Source organism: Leucoraja erinacea, chromosome 18, assembly GCF_028641065.1.
Source record: "Leucoraja erinacea ecotype New England chromosome 18, Leri_hhj_1, whole genome shotgun sequence".
NCBI classification, from domain to species: domain Eukaryota; kingdom Metazoa; phylum Chordata; class Chondrichthyes; order Rajiformes; family Rajidae; genus Leucoraja; species Leucoraja erinaceus.
Window position 1 is genome coordinate 6,683,504 of NC_073394.1, and position 19,820 is coordinate 6,703,323.

The following is a 19,820-nucleotide window of genomic DNA, read 5'->3' on the forward strand; positions in this document are numbered from 1 at the left end:
TCAACTTAGACTTTTGTGCTAAAGTCTCTGAATCAGGACTTGAACCTGTGATCTCTCTCGTCCAAGGTATGCGAGGCCAATTCATTGACGACGCATTTGGAAACTTTCGTTCAAATTTCCTGGAGAAATTGCCAGCATCGCTTTCCTTAACTGTTAGGAACCATCCATCCATGATTCCCCGCGGATCTAATTCCTGACCTCAGCTGCCCGGTGTATCCATTGTGTGTTCCAGAAAGTAACTGGGACAGTTCTTTAGCGCAAGAGTTGCTCCATCTATTAATTGCGTGTCTCAACAGTAGCCAAAACCTGGGGGTTTTATCAGGCAAAGCAGAACTTTACATTGGAATGTTTATTTTTCTTACTGTCAGTAATTTCCTTGTTTCATGTTCTGCAAAGTATTTTCAAAACATCAGCTTGAACAATTGGTGTTGAATACATGATAATATTTACAAAGTCCTAGCAGATCCTAGTCTAATTTTTGATCCAACCTCTTCTGAAGGCGCCATTTTGAGTGAACTGAGGCTGGGCTGGGGCTGAAGGGCCTTTAAATTGAGTCTCAGGCCTCGGGGAGAGGCCTAATCGCGGGGTTTATCGCTACCCAAGGCTCCCTACGCCTCCCCTGCCCCATCTGGAGGGGACATGGCGGCCGGAGAGGGCATTGAATTAAATTTCCTGCTCAATGACATCTCCCAGAACCTGTTTTGGTCTCCAAATCTGAGGAAGGACATTATTGCCATAGAGGGAGTGCAGAGAAGGTTCACCAGGCTGATTCATGGGATGTCAGGACTTTCATATGAAGAAAGACTGGATAGACTCGGCTTATACTCGCTAGAATTTAGGAGATTGAGGGGGGATCTTATAGAAACTTACAAAATTCTTAAGGGGTTGGACAGGCTAGATGCAGGAAGATTGCTCCCGATGTTGGGGAAGTCCAGGACAAGGGGTCACAGCTTAAGGATAAGGGGGAAATCCTTTAAAACCGAGATGAGAAAAAACTTTTTTCACACAGAGAGTGGTGAATCTCTGGAACTCTCTGCCACAGAGGGTAGTTGAGGCCAGTTCATTGGCTATATTTAAGAGGGAGTTAGATGTGGCCCTTGTGGCTAAGGGGATCAGGGGGTATGGAGAGAAGGCAGGTACGGGATACTGAGTTGGATGATCAGCCATGATCATATTGAATGGCGGTGCAGGCTCGAAGGGCCGAATGGCCTACTCCTGCACCCTATGTATCTATGTATCATATTGAATGGCAGTGCAGGCTCGAAGGGCCGTATGGCCTACTCCTGCACCCTCCTGCACCTATTTTCTATGTTTCTATGTTTATTACCTTATCATGTATCTGTACACCTTAAATCTTTATGAAAGAACCAAATGCTGGAAAAATCGAAGGTAGGCAAAAATGCTGGAGAAACTCAGCGGGTGAGGCAGCTTCTATGGAGCAAAGGAATAGGTGACGTTTCGGGTCTCGACGGGTGCTGTCTGTGTGGAGTTTGCGACATTTTTGCTACGTTAAGCATAAGAGATTATACAGATTGTCTCATTGTCTATACTCGCTTACACCTAGGCCTCAACTAACAACTTTATCATTGTTACTTTTTTGCATATCTTTCATTCATTTGTTCCATATCTCTCCACATCACCATCTATATCCCTTGTTTCCTTTTCCCCTGAATCCCAGTCAAAAGAAGTCTTGCCCCGAAACGTCAGCTATTCCTTTTCTCCAGAGATGCTGCCTGTCCCACTGAGTTGCTCCAGCATTTTATGTCTTCCTTTTGTAGAGGGGCATTTTGGATCGGGCCAGGAAGGTTCCCAACTCTAAATATTTCCAATCCATGTCCTCCACGGATGCTGCCTGACCTGCTGGGTTACTCCGGCACTCTGTATTTTGCTCAATGAGTAGAATCTGCTGGCCTTGAATAACCTTCGCCAAGAATGACGTAATAAACTCATGCCAGCCAGCTGCCCTGGACTGCTGAGAAGGGAGACAATTTTTCCTTAAGGGGATAAAAAAATAAAATAAAATCTATATTATAATTGCCGGCATCTCCAGAATTCATATTATGAAGTGCCACGGTAGCATTTGCCAAAGATGAGCTGTGAATCTTGCAGGGAAGCAGTGAGGAAAACCCAAGAGGAACCTCTGCCAAGCAGCCATTTCCCTTACCAAGTACGTCACTGGTGAATCACAAACTGCAAAGCCCCGTTGACATTCCTTAGGCATCTCCACCATCTGCTGGAGGATCTAGAAACTATTTTCAAGACTGCTTTAGTAAATACGCAACAGTAAATAACTTGGAAAATGTCATTCTTATTTCAGAATTCACCAGTTATGGTTCACAAGTTATAGGAGTAGAATTAGGCCATTCGGCCCATCGAGTCTATTTAGCTTGTAAAAGAATATTGTGTAAGAAGGAACTTCAAATGATGGTTTAAATCGAAGATAGCCACTGGAGTAACTCGGCGGGACAGGCAGCATCTCTGGAGATAAGGAATAGGTGACGTTTTGGGTCGAAACCCTTCTTCAGACTTGAGATTCAGGGGAGAGCGGAACAAGAAATATAGGGCAGATGAATGGAAGATATGCAAAAAGCAACGATAATCAAGGAAATGTGGAGCCCACAATGGTCCATTGTTGGCTGTGGGATAGGTGATAATGAGTTACACAGACAGTGGAACTGAAACTGAGTCTAGTCATTAGACTGAGACGTTTAGGGTCGCAACTTGTTCCAGACGCTCACCATTCTCTGTGCAAAAACGTGCCCTGCATTTAAAAGCCATTTGGATAGTACATGGATAGTGTAGGAAGGAACAGCAAATGCAGCAAACACTGATGATAGACACAAATTGTTGGAGTAACTCAGCGGATTAGGCAGCATCACTGGAGAAAAGGAATAGGTGACGTTGTGGGTCAAGACTCTTCTTCAGACATGGATAGAACACGTTTTGAGGGATATGGGCCAAATGCAGAAATAGCGTAGATGAGACATGTTGGTTGGTGTGGACATGTTGACACACTATCTGTGTGTGTGTGTGTGGAATTGCAGATACACACACACACACACGGCCAGAAACGTGCGCACACCGTCCAACGCTCCATTTTCGCTATTGTATATGCACCCACAGGCCCTTCCTCCTAACTATATATGTGTACCAAGGAATTGCAGGTGCTGGTTTAAACCAAAGGTAGACACAAAAAGCTGGAGTAACTCAGTGGGATCAGGCAGCATCTCTGGAGAAGAGGAATATGTGACGCTTTGGGTCGAGACCCTTTTTCAAACACACACACAAACAATAGTAGTGCAAAAAGGCAAAACCAATGTTTCCAAGACAATGCAGTTCAGAGCTCAGAGCTTATTTGGAGGAAGTAATAGAAACATAGAAACATAGAAATTAGGTGCAGGAGTAGGCCATTCGGCCCTTCGAGCCTGCACTGCCATTCAATATGATCATGGCTGATCATCATACTCAGTATCCCGTACCTGCCTTCTCTCCATACCCCCTGATCCCCTTAGCCACAAGGGCCACATCTAACTCCCTTTTAAATATAGCCAATGAACTGGCCTCAACTACCCTCTGTGGCAGAGAGTTCCAGAGATTCACCACTCTCTGCGTGAAAAAAGTTCTTCTCAACTCGGTTTTAAAGGATTTCCTCTTTATCCTTAAGCTGTGGCCCCTTGTCCTGGACTTCCCTAACATCGGGAACAATCTTCCTGCATCTAGCCTGTCCAACCCCTTAAGAATTTTGTAAGTTTCTATAAGATCCCCTCTCAATCTTCTAAATTCTAGAGAGTATAAACCAAGTCTAATTTCAGATGCTGATTTACACAAAAAGGCACAAATGCGGGAGTGTCTTTTATTTGGAAGCCAACATCTGCAGTTCCTTGTGTGTGTAAAAGGCAGTGAGCGGCGAGCTGCAGTGACACGGGGGAGCCGCTGGGTGGGGCGCCTGGACCGCCACTGGGCGTGCGGCGCCGCCTCCCAGCCGCTGGGTGGCGCACTCTCTGGCCCCGGGGAACCCGGAAGTGGGCGGTGGTAGAAGGAGAAGGCGCCATTTCGAGTGAGCTGAGGCCGGGCTGGGGCTGAAGGGGCTTTAAATCGAGTCTCAGGCCTCGGGGAGAGGCCTAATCGCGGGGTTTATCGCCACCCAAAGCTCCCTACGCCCCCCTGTCCCCATCTGGAGGGGACATGGCGGCCGGAGAGGGCATTGAATTCAATTTCCTGCTCAACGACATCTCCCAGAACCTGTCTCAGGAGGAGCTGGACTCCATGAAGTTCTTGTGCAAGGACATCGGCAAGAGGCGGCTGGAGAAGCTGAGCAGCGGCCTTCAGCTCTTCCAGGCCCTGGAGGAACAGGACAAGCTCTCCAAGGAGGACACCCAGTTTCTGGCCAAGCTGCTGAGCAACATCAAGAGATCTGACCTGGAGAAGAAGCTGGCAGCATTCCACAGGGGTGGGGGTCACCTCCAGCAACCCACCTGTGAAGTTGGTCCAAACTCCCGTAAGGCGGCTCAAACCAAACCAAACTTCAGCACAAAAATCGGGTTAACGTATGGGCACAAAGGAACTGCAGATGCTGGTTTGCACTGAAGATGGGCTCAAATTGTTGGAGTAACTCAGTGGGTCAGGCAGCATCTCTGGAGGGAAGGGATGGGTGGCGTTTCAGGTTGAGACCCTTCTTCAGGATTCTGAAGAAGGGCCTCGACCCTAAAAGTCACCCATTCATTCTCTCCAGAGAAGCTGCCTGCCTGTCCTGCTGAGTTGCTCCAGCTTTTTGTCTTTGGGTTAACAGAAAATGAGTTATCTTTGGGTTAACAGATGAGGGTTTCACAACACGGGGCCTGTACTCGCTGGAGTTTAGCAGAATGAGGGGGGAGGGGGACACCTCATTGCAACTTACTGAAGAGTGAAAGGCCTAGATAAGAGTGGATGTGGAGAGTATGTTGGCATATGGTCTGAAGAACAGTCTCGACCCTAAACTTCAGCCATTCTTCCTCTCCAAAGATGCTGCTTGTCCTGCTAAGTTACTCCAGCTTTTGTGCCTATCTTTGGAGAGGATTGTGCCTATCTTGAGGGGGGATATTTTGTAGGCGCAGATTGACAGAGTCTTGAATAGTACGAGTGTCAGGGGTTATGAGGCGAAGGCAGGAGAATGGGGTTGAGAGGGATATATAGATCAGACATGATTGAATGGCGGAGTGGACTTGATGGGCCAGATGGCTTAACTATGCTCCCATAACTTATTAACTTATAGACGCAATGTGCTGTAGTAACTCAGCGGGTCAGGCAGCATTTGTGGAGAAAAGGGACAGTTGACGTAAGATGAGTCCTGACCCAAAATGTCACCTTTTTCTCCAGAGTTGCTGCTTGACCCAATGATTTAGTCCAGCATTTTGTCTTTCTTAGGTGCAGATCAGCATCTGCAGTTCCTTCCTACACATTTTCTCTGCAGCTCTTTGTTTCTACGTAGGGTCTGCACCTTGCATGGAATGAGGATGACACTGTAACAGGGCAACCCTGGAAAGGGCGGCCTGGTGGCGCAGCAGGTAGAGCCACTGCCTCACAGCGCCAGACACCCGGGTTCGATCCAGACCACAGGTAAAACACAAAAGTGCTGGAGCAACTCAGCGGTTCAGGCAGCATCTCTGGGGGAAATGGATACGTGACGTTAATGGGTTAGGACCCGACTGATCTTGTGGTGTCTGTGTGGAGTTTACACGTTCTTGCACGTTCTCAGTCTGAAGAAGGGTCACGACCCGAAACGTCACCTATTCCTCTTCTCCAGAGATGCTGCCTGTCCCGCTGAGTTACTCTACCACTTTGTGCCTTCTTTATTTGATGTCACGCCTTTAAGAATCCTCTTTATTTTTTTTCTAGATGATCTGAATGTTGCGATCGACACCATTTCTGATAACATTGGAAAAGATTGGCGGAATCTTGCGAGGAAACTTAGAATCACTGAGGCTCAGCTGCAACATATTGAATACAATTACCCGCATGACATGAAGCGTCAGATTGTGAGCGCTCTGACAGAGTGGCAGAGAAATAAAGGGTCGGATGCCAGTGTGGACAATCTGGTCGCTGCCCTCCGCAGCTGCAGGCTTAACATGGTGGCAGACACGGTCGAAGAAGAAGTCAATGAGAGCAGGTGAGCAGAAAGCAAGAAATTAACCTCAACACTGACGTGAAGTGTTGCAAAAATACTCCCAAGCTCCCAAAGCAAATCAAGTTGCTCCTTTTTGAAAAGTTGAAACGAATCTTTCTGTCGGTCGATGATCCTTTTCCCAGTCCTGCGATTGGTGCTGGTAGTTCTGCATTTTATTGACAATGACTCAATGATACTTTATTGTCACTTGTACCTAGGTTCAGTGAAAAACTTTTGTTTTGCATACAACTCGTCAAAGTCATATAGCAGACCTCAGCTAGGCAGTGCACAAGAGTCGGCACCACAAAGTTCACCGAACAGTCCCTATCTTCTGGATCTGCTGGAAGAACTGTACCACAAAACACAGCCCGGGAATGGGCCTTAGATGTTAATGTTAATGTGTTCAAGAGATGTGGGATTAGTGCAAGCACTCTGCACCTTCCCCTCTGCTCTGCTTATTGTACTTGACTTTGATTTGATTGTATTGATGTATAGTTTTATCTGAAGTGGTGGGGGTGGGTTGCTAGAGTAAAGGACCCGTTGGAGACTTGGGCTTGCACTGCTCTCAGCAACACGTCAAGATCCATCCTCGTGAAGTGTGCGTTAACATCCCACGCTGCGTTTAGATGCACATCAATGAAAATTGTCTCGTCCGGGACTTCTTGTCCTTCTGACGATGCCGTGATCTACCGGCCATGGCCACAGTGACATTGTTAACATCAGGCACCACGCCGTGCTGTCCAAGTGTGCCGACAGACTCCAGCAGGTTTACTGCTGCATTCAACTCAAAGCCACTGAGTGGGCAAAAGACAGCAGTAATAAGGTTGGAGTTTGTCTTGCCAATCGATTCGACATTTATTTTGTACAAAACCAAATCATTGTTCCCAGTAAAATATATATTTTATTGAATATTTCATTGGATTATTTCATTTGTGCTAAAGAGACCTTCCATGAGACTTATACATTTCCTGTTGTGAATATGCACCCTCTGTAGGTGGTGATGGTGAACAAGCTTGAAGAGTGTGACCTTGGGTTTTTCATTTTCTTGACAGCTTGAACTCTGGTCAGTTTTGGCAACATTAATCAGAAACGCAAGGCCACACTGACATGCTTCTGCACTGTCATGTCACTCACTAGTTATTTTATCCCTACTCCTCCCCCTCCAAAAGACCAGTCTTTAGTTTAGTTTAGAGATACAGCACGGAAATAAGCCCTTCAGCCTACCGTGTCTGCACCGACCAGCGATCCCCGCACATTAACACTACCCTACACACGTTAGGGACTGTTTCACATTTATACCAAGCCAATTAACCTACAAACCTGTACGTCTTTGGAGTGTGGGAGGAAACTGAAGATCTCGGAGAAAACCCACATAGGTCAAGGGGAGAACGTACAAACTCCATACAGACAAGCACCTGTGGGTTAAAATGCGGGTCTCTGGTGCTGTAATGCAGTAGTTCTACACTGCGCCGCCCCTAAGGTGAGCAAGTGTCAGTAACATTACTTTATCTGCTGGTTGGGTCCAAACTGGGAGGCCTGGAAATGGAGCTAGAAGCCTCATGGCACAACATGGTGGCACAGGCAGGTGTTGAGGAAACGCACGTGTTGAGGAAAAACTCGTCTTGCTCAGAAATCCCGTCCTGGTTTGAACCCGAGTCTCCGCGGCTGTAAGGCAGCAGCTCTACCGATGTGCCACTGCCACCCCTTAGGATATGGACCAGGTTAGATGCTGCATCTTGGTTGTCATGGACAAGTTTGGTTGACGAGCCTGTTTCCGTGCTGTATGACTCTGACTATTATCAGTGGTACTTACCGCCCCTATGAATTGTTTTACTTCTCTCCACAAACCACTCTCACCAGAAGGGTCGCAGGTTTGGTATTGTCATAGAGTCATGCAACGTGGAAACAGGCCCTTTGGCCAAACATGCCCACACCAGCCAACATGTCCCAGCTACACTAGTCCCACCTGCCTGTGTTGGACCCATATCTCTCCTGTCCCTGCCATACAAAATGCAAGGATGTTTCCACTAGTGAGAGAGACAATCACTGTCTCTTTTCAGTTATCTCTAAGCTTTACCTACATTGAGTCTTCAAACAAGACTCCAAAGAACTGGTGGTGCAGCGGTCGATTTGCTGCCTTACAGTGTCAGCTGTGTCGGAGACCCGGGTTCGATCCCAGCTACGGGTGCTGTTTGTATGTTCTCCCCGTGACTGCGTGCGTTTTCCCCGAGATCTTCGGTTTTCTCCCACACTCGAACAACGGACAGGTTTGTAGTTTAATTGGCTTGTAAATGTAAAGTGTATGTGTAAATTGTCCCTGGTGTGTGTAGGATACTGTACTGGGATCGTTTGTCGGTGCGGACTCGGTGGGCCGAAGGGCCTGTTTCCGCACTGTGTAACTAAACTAAAGAATGCAATATCTGCATTAATGATTGCAAAATGTTATAATGGTTCCACTTTCACGATTCATCAGCCGTTGTCGGGGTGAGACTTTCTGCTCTTTATCTTGCAGCTGCAGCAGTGACTGGTGACCTGGGCAGACTGGCAGAGCTAACCATCAACAAACATGTGCATCTTTATATGTGACGTGAAAGGCCCTGGGCCATTGATTAGCGCTTGTTGGCAGAAAACCACCATTTTAAGAGAGCTGCCTGCCAGAGACCCAGTCTTTGCAAAAAAAAAAGCTGCTTATCATTCATATTCAGATTTTTAAGTCACATTGAAATTAATAGATTTATCCACCTGCCTTAGTGTGTAAAGTTCATGAGTTCATAATTCGACCCATCAAGTCTGCTCCACCATTCAATCTATCATTCCCTCTTAACCCCATGCTCCTGCCTTCTCCCCATAACCCCTGACAAGCCTCCACAGCCATCTGTGGCAAAGAATTCCACAGATTCACCACCCTCTGACTAAATAAAATCCTCTTCATAAGTCATAGGAGCAGAAGTAAGCCATCCGGCCCATCAAGTCTACTCCGCCATTCAATCATGGCTGATCTACCTTTCCCTCTCAACCCCACTCTCCTGCCTTCTCCCATACCCATACTCATCAAGTACCTGACAATCTCCGCTTTAAACATGCCCAAAGACATGGCCTCCACCGCCATCTGTGGTAATGAATTCCACAGATTTACAGAAATAAATTCCTCCTCGTCTTCTTTCCAAAGATACGTCCTTTTATTCTGATGCTGTGCCCCCTGGTCTTAGACTCTCCCACTAGTGGAAACACCCTTCTATTAATTGTGCAAATCCTTATCACTAAATGGCATAATTTCACAAGAATTTTAGCCTATTCCCAAAATGTCTTGTATTTTCACTTATGTTCACTCTAGGCAATATCTTATGGATGAACCAATTAAAGATGTATACAGTGCTATTTGGTTATGGATGGTTTGGCATTCTCTCCCACTGTATGAAAATGCTCTGTATTAGGCCGAACTAGAATCTTGGAGCACCCAAATAAGCCCTGTGGCCACATTCAGAGATTTATGGAATTGTGCATGGACAAGAAGAAATTATAGAAACGGGTCCGTAATATTCTAAATCTGAATGTAGTGAGTCTGAAGAAGGGTCTTGACCGGTAATGTCGTCTGTGCGTTCCCTCCTCAGATGCTGCCTGACCTGTTGAGTTACTCCGGTACTTTGCATTTTATTCAAGGCTCCAGCATCTGCAGTCTCATGTGACTCTAAGACTGTTGTACATTAGAAACAAAGAACTGAAGATGCTGCTTAGTACACAAAAGGACACAAAGCGCTGGAGTAACTCAGCACATCAGGCAGGATTGCTGGAAGACCTGGGTAAGCGATATTTCCGGTCAGGACCCTTCTTCAGACACGTCTTTACTTTACAGCGTGGAAACAGGCCCTTCAGCCCACAAAGCCTGCATCAACCAGCGATCACCCCGTACATCAGTCCTATCCTACACACACCAGGGACAATTTACCAATGCTAATTAACCTCCAAACCTGCACGTCCTTGGAGTGTGGGAGGAAACCGGAGCACCCGGAGAAAACCCAAGTGGTCACGGGGAGAACGTACAAACCCGATACAGACAGCACCCGTAGTCAAGATCTAATCTGGATCTCTGGCACTGTAAGGCAGCAACTCTACCGCTGCGCCACCATGTCGCACTTCTATGTTAAATGCGTTTTCAGTTTGACATGAGCCACTCAAGCCCCAGCAGAGAGGAATGTATCAATTTTAAAGTCATATTTCGTTTTGCGATGATCACACACAACGTTCTGCTTTTGGTGCATGCAGCCACATTCCTTTCTGAAATAAGCATGAAAACTAAATCCTTTGTTTAATCATCTCACCTTCAACCTCTTTGGGCCTTTTTAAGGCTTATCTCGCACTAATCCGACCTCCTGAATTCTTTACGTTTATCACTGCAGTGTTGCTCTTGCTCTTCTGATCATTTAATCCTTTCTTCTGTGGCTTGTTGTATCGTTCTGCAACACAAAATTCAGGCTGATATCCTAACGTACACTATCCCAGTGATAGATTACTGTAAAAGTCTGTGCAATGGATTATTCATGATCTCACTGCATCCCATAGTACTCCAAAGCCGATTAAAATATACGGACGCTGGGAAATCTGAAACAAATTTATTTTTAAGGCAGAGATAGATAGATTCTTGATTGGTACGGGTGTCAGAGGTTATGGCAAGAAGGCAGGAGAATGGGATTAGGAGGGAGAGAAAGATCTGTCATAATTGCATGGCGGAGTAGACTTGATGGGCCGAATGGCCTAACTCTACTCCTATCACATGACCTAATAAAAAAATGCTGGAATTAAAATTGGGGAATATCAGTGGTGAATAAAGCAGTGTTAATGTTTCAGACCAGTAGCCTGGTGTCAAAAGGATAGTCTCCATTGTAAAGTAGGAGTCTTGCCAGTCAATTGGGGAGCTGCTGGTGCTCCTGCCTCATAACTGGAGAAACAGGCCCTTCGGCCCACCGAGTCCATGCTGACTATCAATCACCCGTTCACACTAGTTCATAGGATCATGTGATAGGAGTAGAATTAGGCCATTCGGTCCATCATGACTATTTCACCATTCAATCATGGCTGATCTACCTCTTCCACCTAACCACATTATCCTGCCTTCTCCCCATAACTTCTGACACCCGTATTAATCAAGAATCGTATCTACCTCTGCCTTAAACATATCCACGGCCTTTGCCTCCACAGCCTTCAGTGACAAAGAATTCCACAGATTTTCCACCCTATTTCTACGTTATCCCACCTTCACTATACTCCCTATACACCAGGGACAATTTACAGAAGCCAATTAACCTACACACCTGCTTATCTTTGGGATGTGGGAGGAAACGGGAACACCTGGAGGAAACCCACGCAGTCACAGGGAGAACAAGCAAACTCCGCATAGTCAGGCCGCATTTTGAATATTGTGTGAAGTTCTGGTTGGGAATACAGGAAGAAAGTGAAGGCTTTGGAAAGGGTACAGAAGGGGTTTATCTAAATGTTGCCTGGAATAGAGGATATTGGCTATCAGGAGAGATGAGATAAACAGTCCGTCTTCCCTGGAACATTAGAGGCTGAGTAATTGTCTGAAGGATATAAACATTAAGAAAGACATAGATAGGAGTGATGAGGCCTTTATCACAGGGTGGAAATATCATCTGGGAGGGCTTCATTTTAAGGTGAGATGGGAGTAGGGATGCCAACGGTCCCGTATTTGCCGGGACATCCCGTATTTTGGGCTAAATTGGTTTGTCCCATACAGGACCGCCCTTGTCCCGTATTTGACTGCTACTGCTCGGGTCGAGGGGACTGGCGGGTCGGAGCACCTCTTCCGGCCCCGCCTCACCCGTCCCGACGTAGTGCAGCCCATGGAGTGCAGTAGCAGCACCTCGCCCGTGGCCCCGTCGGTCGGCAGCCCGGCCAGCTGTCTGACCTTCGGACCTTCACTTACTGCCGACACCACCACCACCACCCCTCCTTCTCATGGGCGATCATCGGTTCATGAGTTGGATGGGGCGCTGGACTTAGGGTTAGTGTCGGTCAATAAATTACCGTTGGGAATATGTCCCGTATTTGGACCTTTTGTCCCTTATTTGGGAGTGAGAAAGTTGGCAACCCTAGGAGGGGGAAAGCTTAAAGGAAATTTACAAGGCAAGTTGTTTACACGGAAAGTGATGGTTGCCTGGAATTTTTTATTTTGTAAGGAGAGGTGAGACAGCACAGAAACAGCCCACTGAGTCCGCGCCAACCAGCGATCACCCAGTACACTAGCACCAGCACTATCCTACACACCAAGGGACAATTTGAAGTCAATTAACCTACAAGTCTGTTCTTCTTTGGAGTGTGGGAGGAAACCAGAGCACCCGGTGAAAACCCATGCAGGTCACGGAGAGAACGTACAAACTCCGTTCAGACAGCACCCGTAGTCAGGATTGAATGCGGGTCTCTGGAACTGTAAAGCAGTAAGTAGTTTTACCACTGCGCCACCGTGCCGCCCCAATATTGACTGCAATAAAGCGACAGAAGCAGATGTGATAGCAGCACTCAAGAAGCCATTAGATAGACACATGAACAAGCAAGGAATAGAGAGACATAGACCATGTGTAGGTAGATGTGCTGTTTGAATTGTGGTCGGCACTGACATTTTGGGCTGATGAGCCTGCTGCTGTTCTACACCAATCTACATTCCCTTTGCCATCTTGCAAACTAATCACAAATATGCACCTCAACCTCCAAGTCAGAAATATAAAGCCCCATTCTAAAGTCTTCAAAGTAGAATCTTAGCACGTGTTCAGATTATAAAGATGAAGAAATTTGGTTCTGATATAATCTTATTTCATTCCATCTTAAATGTCCTCTTACATTTTCAGCTTTTACAAGTTCACGTTATAGGAGTAGAATTAGGCCATTCGGCCCATCGAGTCCACTCCGCCATTCAATCTTGGCTGATCGCTGCCTCCTAATCCCATTCTTCCTGCTTTCTCCCCATAACCCTTGAAACCCGTCTAATCAACAATTTGTCTATCTCTGCCTTGAAAATATCCACTGACTTGGCCTCCACAGCCCTCTGTGGCAATGAGTAGTACCACAGATTAACTACCCTCTGGCTGAAGAAGTTCCTCCTCACCTCCTTTCCAAAAGAGCTTTCTAGAGTATAAAAATGCAAGGTCGCTCAAAAGTTTGAAGCAACCTTATCAGCCAGTCGATTTGTGGTTTTTGTGAAGATCCGACCAAATTAATAATTAAACCTGGTGGTAGAGTGACACGCACTGATTAGCCGTGGGCCATAATAACATGTTGGCACAAATTGTTCTTTGTGGATTGTGTCGTCACTGTTAATTTGGGCAGGCATTTAATTTGCCAGGAAATACAAAGCGTGTACTTAACTCGGTCATTAAATGAGGATGAATGTTAAACAAGGTGTCGAAAATCAACGTTTGTCTTTGTGAATGGTGGAAGGAAATACATTTTTGAAAATCGGAGAATTACAGGCAAGGTGAGACAGGCACAGAAGAGGGGATCGGGGAGTAAGGTGGGTCAGCCATGATCACATTGAATGGGGGTAGACAAAAATGCTGGAGAAACTCAGCGGGTGAGGCAGCCTTCGATTTTTCCAGCATCTGCAGTTCTTTCTTAAGGAGATATCCCACTTGAGCGACCTAATTGGCGAATTTAGAAGAGTTTGAAAAAATGATATGTTGAACACCTCCTTCGGCTAAGTAGAAGACCTCCTTCGACCTCTTTCGACTATGTTGAAGACCAGCTTCGACTAGCTACGACTAACTTCGGGAAAATTGGACACCAAATAGTGCAGAGTGAAGTCGACCTCCTTCGATCTTCTTCCACCCCCCTTTGACTTCCCTTTGACTATGATGAAGATTATTTACGACTATCTTCGACTACCCTCGGTTACCTACGACTAACATGCCGACCTACTATGACTAAACCTACGAGTAAAAAAAGTATTGATTTTTTCCATGGCGACCTTTTTTTACTTGCGGGCATTTTTTAACATATTGAAAATAAACGCCGCGAACTAGCTGAGGCCTCGAGTATGCGGAGACCACTCTCGAGCATAAAGGAGAGTTACGAAGACCTCCTACGACCTCATGTCGACCATGCTGCGAGTATGAGTCGAGGGAAAACTCGCCAGAACTCGCGAATTAGGTCGCCCAAGTGGGATAGGCCCTTAAAACATTGAATGGGGGGATAGATTTGAAAGACCAAGTTGCCTTTACAATATTCCTTCTTGCTGCATTCAAATACAGGCACCCCACACTATTCCTGAAACGCAGTGTGTAACTCAAACAAAACTCAATTAAACAAATACATTTATACAGCTATAAATTTGTAACCGGTATTTCAAGCGGTGGTGCAGCAGTAAAGTTGCTGCCTTACAGCGGCGGAGACCCAGGTTCGATCCTGACTACGGGTGCTGTCTGTACAGAGTTTGTAGATTAGTGGCTCATGCTATGAGTCGTGCATTTGTAGTTACGCCCACTAGCTTGTTAGCGTCGCGGTCTGTTGCATTCCGTTAGTCTTAAAGTGAACTCTTAAGTGAGAAGTTGTATTGCTTGTAACCAATAAACTCTATATAACCTGACATGGTGTGAGGTCACTGTTATTATAAGCACTACAAATCAATATGGTGTCAGAGTGTATGGACTCAGTCCTCAATTGATTATATTGTTTTTATCTTGTTTTTTTTTTACTGCGGTTATGAACTGCTGCTCTCAGGAAGCCGGAGATCTTGGTGTTTGATGCAGACCTTGCAGAGCGATGGCGTGTGTTTGAAGAGGATTTCCCAATCTGCATTGATGCAGCGTATCCAGCTGCTACCCCTGCTCTCCGTGAATCAATCCTACTAAATTTGGCAGGCACTGAAGCTGCTCGACGTGCCAGAAGATTCAACTATGCACCGGCTGGAGTCGACACTAATGGTGTACATATTCCAGCAGAGTCTGACCGTGATCCTGTATGTATCCTACGTAAATTCCGACAACTATGTGAGTTACAAATTAATGTGAGCATTGAACAATATAAACTTTTTTCAATGTGTCAAAAACAAGGAGAACCTGTCGAGCTATATGTCAGTGCACTAAAACATGTTGCTAGTCGATGCGATTTCAGAGAAATTGAAAGTAGTTTGATACATGGCATATTGAATGATAAACTACGCAATGAATTGTTGCGAGAAGTTTGCCTGACCTTAGAAGCTGTTGAAAACCGCTGTCGTATAGCTGAATTAACCAATGCCCACATTAAAACACTGACATGTTCTGCTGCTCGTGAAGTCAATGCAGCCAGCGTGCCTAAGCAAACTACTGCTCGCCCGTTCCAGGGGTCAGTTAACAGCCCAAGATGGATTGCTAATTGCTTTAATTGCGGCAGTTCACACACTGCAGTTCGCAACCGGTGCCCTGCGTATGGAAAACTCTGTAGATTTTGCAATAAAATAAATCATTTTGCAAAATGCTGCAGGTCACGAAGCAACAGATTTCAAACGAGACAGTCTGTCAACTCCTTAAACCAGGATGAATATCCAAGCTCCGAGTTCGCACAAATAGACGGAGATAGCACAGGGATTAATGTGCATGCTTTGTCTGGCTCAGCATCCAAACTGGATCCCAAGGTCGGATTGCTCATTAACGGCAAAACTCTTTATCTTAAAGTTGATAGCGGGGCTCGCTGCAATGCAATTTCGCAGGCTGTCTTCCAACAGATGCAAAACACAGAAATGCTAACTCAGACGACTGCATCACTTGTCTCATTTAACGGTGCTCCACTACACCCTATCGGCCAAGTAAAGTTGCGTTGCCGTCTCAACGCGCGTGACCACATCCTGGATTTCTACGTGGTACGCGAGAAGGTACCATCCATACTGGGTGCCGATGCATGCCATGACATGGGTTTGATTTCCTTCAGCCCTTCAGTCTGTCCACTAACGAGAGGCTGTGATTTTACACATCACATTTTAACCCAATACAAGGATTTGTTTAACGACGAGCTGGGCAGGTTGCCTGTGAGATACACAATTACTATTGACCCTGAGGCAATCCCAGTTATTCGTCCGGCTCACAGGATTCCCCATGCTATGCAAGATCGTGTACAAAGTGAACTTAACAGAATGGTGACTCTGGGTGTGATTACTCCCGTAACTGAACACTCAGACTGGGTCTTCTCAATGGTCGTCGCTACTAAGAAGAATAAAGATGAGATACGGATTTGTATTAACTCCAAGGACTTAAATACAGCAATTAAGAGACCACGTTATCCAATGCGCTCTGTGGACGAGATTGCGGCACAGATGGCTGAAGCAACTGTATTCACAGTGCTAGATGCCAAGAGTTCATTCTGGCAGATTCCACTGGAACATAAATCCTCCAAGCTGACAACTTTCAGTACTCCATTCGGACATTATAAATTTTTGAGGATGCCTTTTGGTATAAGTTCTGCCAGTGAAGTATTTCAACAAACCATGGAGCAATTGTTTGCCGGATACCCATGCTCCATTGTAGTGGACGATATCCTCATTGCTGGAAAAACGATCGAGGAACACGACGCCAATCTGACAAAAGTAATGAAGCGTGCTGATGCCATCAATCTCAAGCTCAATCCCCAAAAATGCAGATTCAGAGTGAATGAGGTCAAATACCTAGGCCATATTTTTACCAAGGACGGCCAGAAAACTGACCCAGCGAAAACCAGTGCTATTAACGAGCTTCCAGCACCCACGGATGTGCCCAGCTTGCAGAGGTTCCTTGGCATGGCTAACTATTTGAGCAAATTCATTCCAGATTTCAGCAAAATATCAGCCCCATTGCGCCATCTCACACACAAAGAGTCTGCTTGGACCTGGCATAAGCAACAACAGGCAGCATTTGACACTCTTAGACGGCAGATGTCGGCCACCCCTACTCTAGCGTACTTTGATCATAGACTGCCCATTACACTTACATGTGATGCCTCACAACATGGCCTGGGCGCGGCATGCCTTCAGAATGATGGCCATGGCAATAAGCCTGTCGCCTATGCCTCGCGCACCATGTCTGACACAGAACAACGATACGCCCAAATCGAAAAGGAGTTGTTAGCGGTTGTTTTTGCCTGCAAAAAGTTCAACGATTTCATCTTTGGCCACACAGTTACAATTGAAACCGACCACCAACCTCTGATCAGCATTTTCAATAAACCTGTTCATAACTCTCCAGCGCGCCTACAACGGATGTTACTACAACTTCAAAAATATGACATCGTCCTGACCTACAAACGTGGTAAGGATATGCACCTGGCGGACACTCTTTCACGTGCACCTCGGAAGACCTGCGAGGATCTGCCCTCACAGGATGATGATTTTATCGTGATGACTGCATCCTTCATCCCTTCATCATGGATGGAGGACCTGGTTGCCTACACTGCCACCGACAAGACCCTACGGTCGCTAACTTCTGTCATTAAGCGCGGCTGGCCAGACAAACACTATAACGTTCCATCGCCAGTCCGACCATTCTTCCCTGTTCGAGATGAGCTAGTGCTACAAGATGGCATTGTTTTAAAGGGACACAAGGCCGTAGTTCCTGTTTCGCTGCATCACCGGTACTTTGACGCTGTTCATGCAGGACACCCAGGTGCCGAGGCCACTGTTTCACGGGCGAAAAGCATGTTTTACTGGCCTGGCATGGCCGAATACATCATTGAAAATGTGGCAGCTTGTGCTGTATGCAATAGCCTGGCACATCATCAGCAAAAGCAACCACTTCTGCCACATCCTGTACCTGCGCTCCCATGGTCTACAGTGGCCGCTGATTTATTTGAATGGCACGGCAAGCAGTACCTGGTGCTCGTGGATTCGTATTCAGGATGGTTCGACATTGATTTTCTCAGCAGCCCCACGTCCAGTGGTGTGATTTCGAAATTATCTCATCATTTTTCCATTCACGGATCTCCAGGCAAGCTGCTGACTGACAATGGCAGTCAGTTTACCAGCCATAAATTCAGAGAGTTTGCCAGACGCTGGAATTTTCACCACATCACCAGCAGCCCTGAATATCCACAGTCTAACGGGCTGGCTGAACGGGCTGTCAGAAGTGCAAAACAACTCATGGAACGCTCTCACAGGGTTAAATCTGACGTATTCCTGGATTTACTCAACTTACGCAACATTTCCCATGACCCTGCCTTGGGTTCACCTGCTCAACGATTATTGTCAAGGCAGACCCGTACCCCGCTGCTCGTAGCAGAGCAAACATTAATCCCACATGTCTTTCCCCGTAAGGAGGTTCAATCCAGGTCGCAAAAGAAGCGTGACGCTCAAAAGAAATGGTTCGACAAGAAGAGTAGGCCACTGCCACCATTGACCAAAGGACAGGTGGTCCGCTTACAGACTGACAAAGGCCATGACTGTATTGGGGTAGTTTCAGGTCCCGCTTCAGTGCCACGCTCGTACATTGTTAGAGCCAATGGCGGCACCTACCGACGCAACAGACAACATCTTCTGCCTGTGAACGAGCCAATCCCTCCTCCTTATTATCCGGATCGTACAAGTTCATTTCAATCTGCATCTGGTGACCCTCGCATGCTCTTGCCAGCACAACAATCCATGCCTGTGACAGTTCCATCTTCGCCTGCGCCACAGCCTCCTGCTTCGACTCCAGGGACGCTGGGCCACTCATCCACGGTGCTGAAATCGCCTGCTCTTTCCCCAGAGAAAAAGAATGGAGATGGCTTCTATTGAACATGTGCCGGTCATGTTTGAAGGCCGGTCGTGAAGGATCCGGACTATGTATGGCTTTCCACCAGTCTATCAACGGTTGTGATATTTGCTCTGCTTAGTTATGGGTATACATCGTTATTGATTCTTTAAGAGGGGGGATGTAGATTAGTGGCTCATGCTATGAGTCATGCATTTGTAGTTACGCCCACTGGCTTGTTAGTGTCGCTGTCTGCTGCATTCCGTTAGTCATAAAGTGAAAAGTTGTATTGCTTATTACAAATAAACTCTATATAACCTGACATGGTGTGAGGCCACTGTTATTATAAGGACTACAAATCAACAGAGTTTGTACGTTCTCCCCGTGACGTGCTTGCGTTTTCTCCGGTTTCCTCCCACACTCCAAAGAATAAAATGTTGGTAGGCTATTTGGCTTCGGTAAAATTGTATAATTGTCCCTAGTGCATATAAAATTGTCAAATTGACCCTAGTCTGTCTGGTGTTTGTATGCGGGGATCGTTGGTCGGCGTGGACTCGGTGAGCTAAAGCGCCTGTTTCTGTGCTGCATCTCTAAACTAAACTAAACTAAACTAAAATATAGCACGTAAATTAGGTTTTAGTATTAATTAAACAAGTGTGTTCCTGAGAAGATTACGAAGAGTCAGTATGTCAAAGAAGACTCTCTCGAACTTCTACAGGTGCACAGTAGAGAGCATGCTGACCGGTTGCATCGTGGCTTGGTTCGGCAACTTGAGCGGCCAGGTGCGGAAAATAATGCAGAAATGTGTGACCACTGCCCAGTCCATCATCGGCTCTGACCTCCCCACCATCGAAGGGATCTATTGCAGTCGCTGCCTGAAAAAGGCTGCCAGCATCATCAAGGACCCACACCATCCTGGCCACACACTCATCTCTCCGCTGCCACCAGGTAGAAGGTACAGGAGCCTGAAATCTGGTACATCCAGGTTCATGAACAGC

The 19,820-nt window shown here is 46.4% G+C and overlaps 1 protein-coding gene across 1 annotated transcript; it reads left to right on the forward strand.

Moving 5' to 3' along the window:
* The first annotated feature begins 4,022 nt into the window (after positions 1–4,022).
* fadd (Fas (tnfrsf6)-associated via death domain) lies at positions 4,023–19,159 on the forward strand. Its single transcript, XM_055649205.1, has 3 exons — positions 4,023–4,498; positions 5,875–6,145; positions 14,870–19,159. The coding sequence occupies exons 1-3, from the start codon at positions 4,186–4,188 to the stop codon at positions 18,864–18,866; spliced, it is 4,581 nt and encodes a 1,526-aa protein (XP_055505180.1). The 5' UTR covers positions 4,023–4,185; the 3' UTR covers positions 18,867–19,159.
* Positions 19,160–19,820: the final 661 nt, after the last annotated feature.

Coding starts and splice junctions, on each gene's coding strand:
- fadd (XM_055649205.1), top strand. CDS start 4,186: ATGGCGGCCGGAGAGGGCATTGAATTCAATTTCCTGCTCAACGACATC. Junction 4,499..5,874: donor TGAAGTTGGTCCAAACTCCC/GTAAGGCGGCTC, acceptor TTTTTTTTCTAG/ATGATCTGAATGTTGCGATC. Junction 6,146..14,869: donor GAAGAAGTCAATGAGAGCAG/GTGAGCAGAAAG, acceptor TGCTGCTCTCAG/GAAGCCGGAGATCTTGGTGT.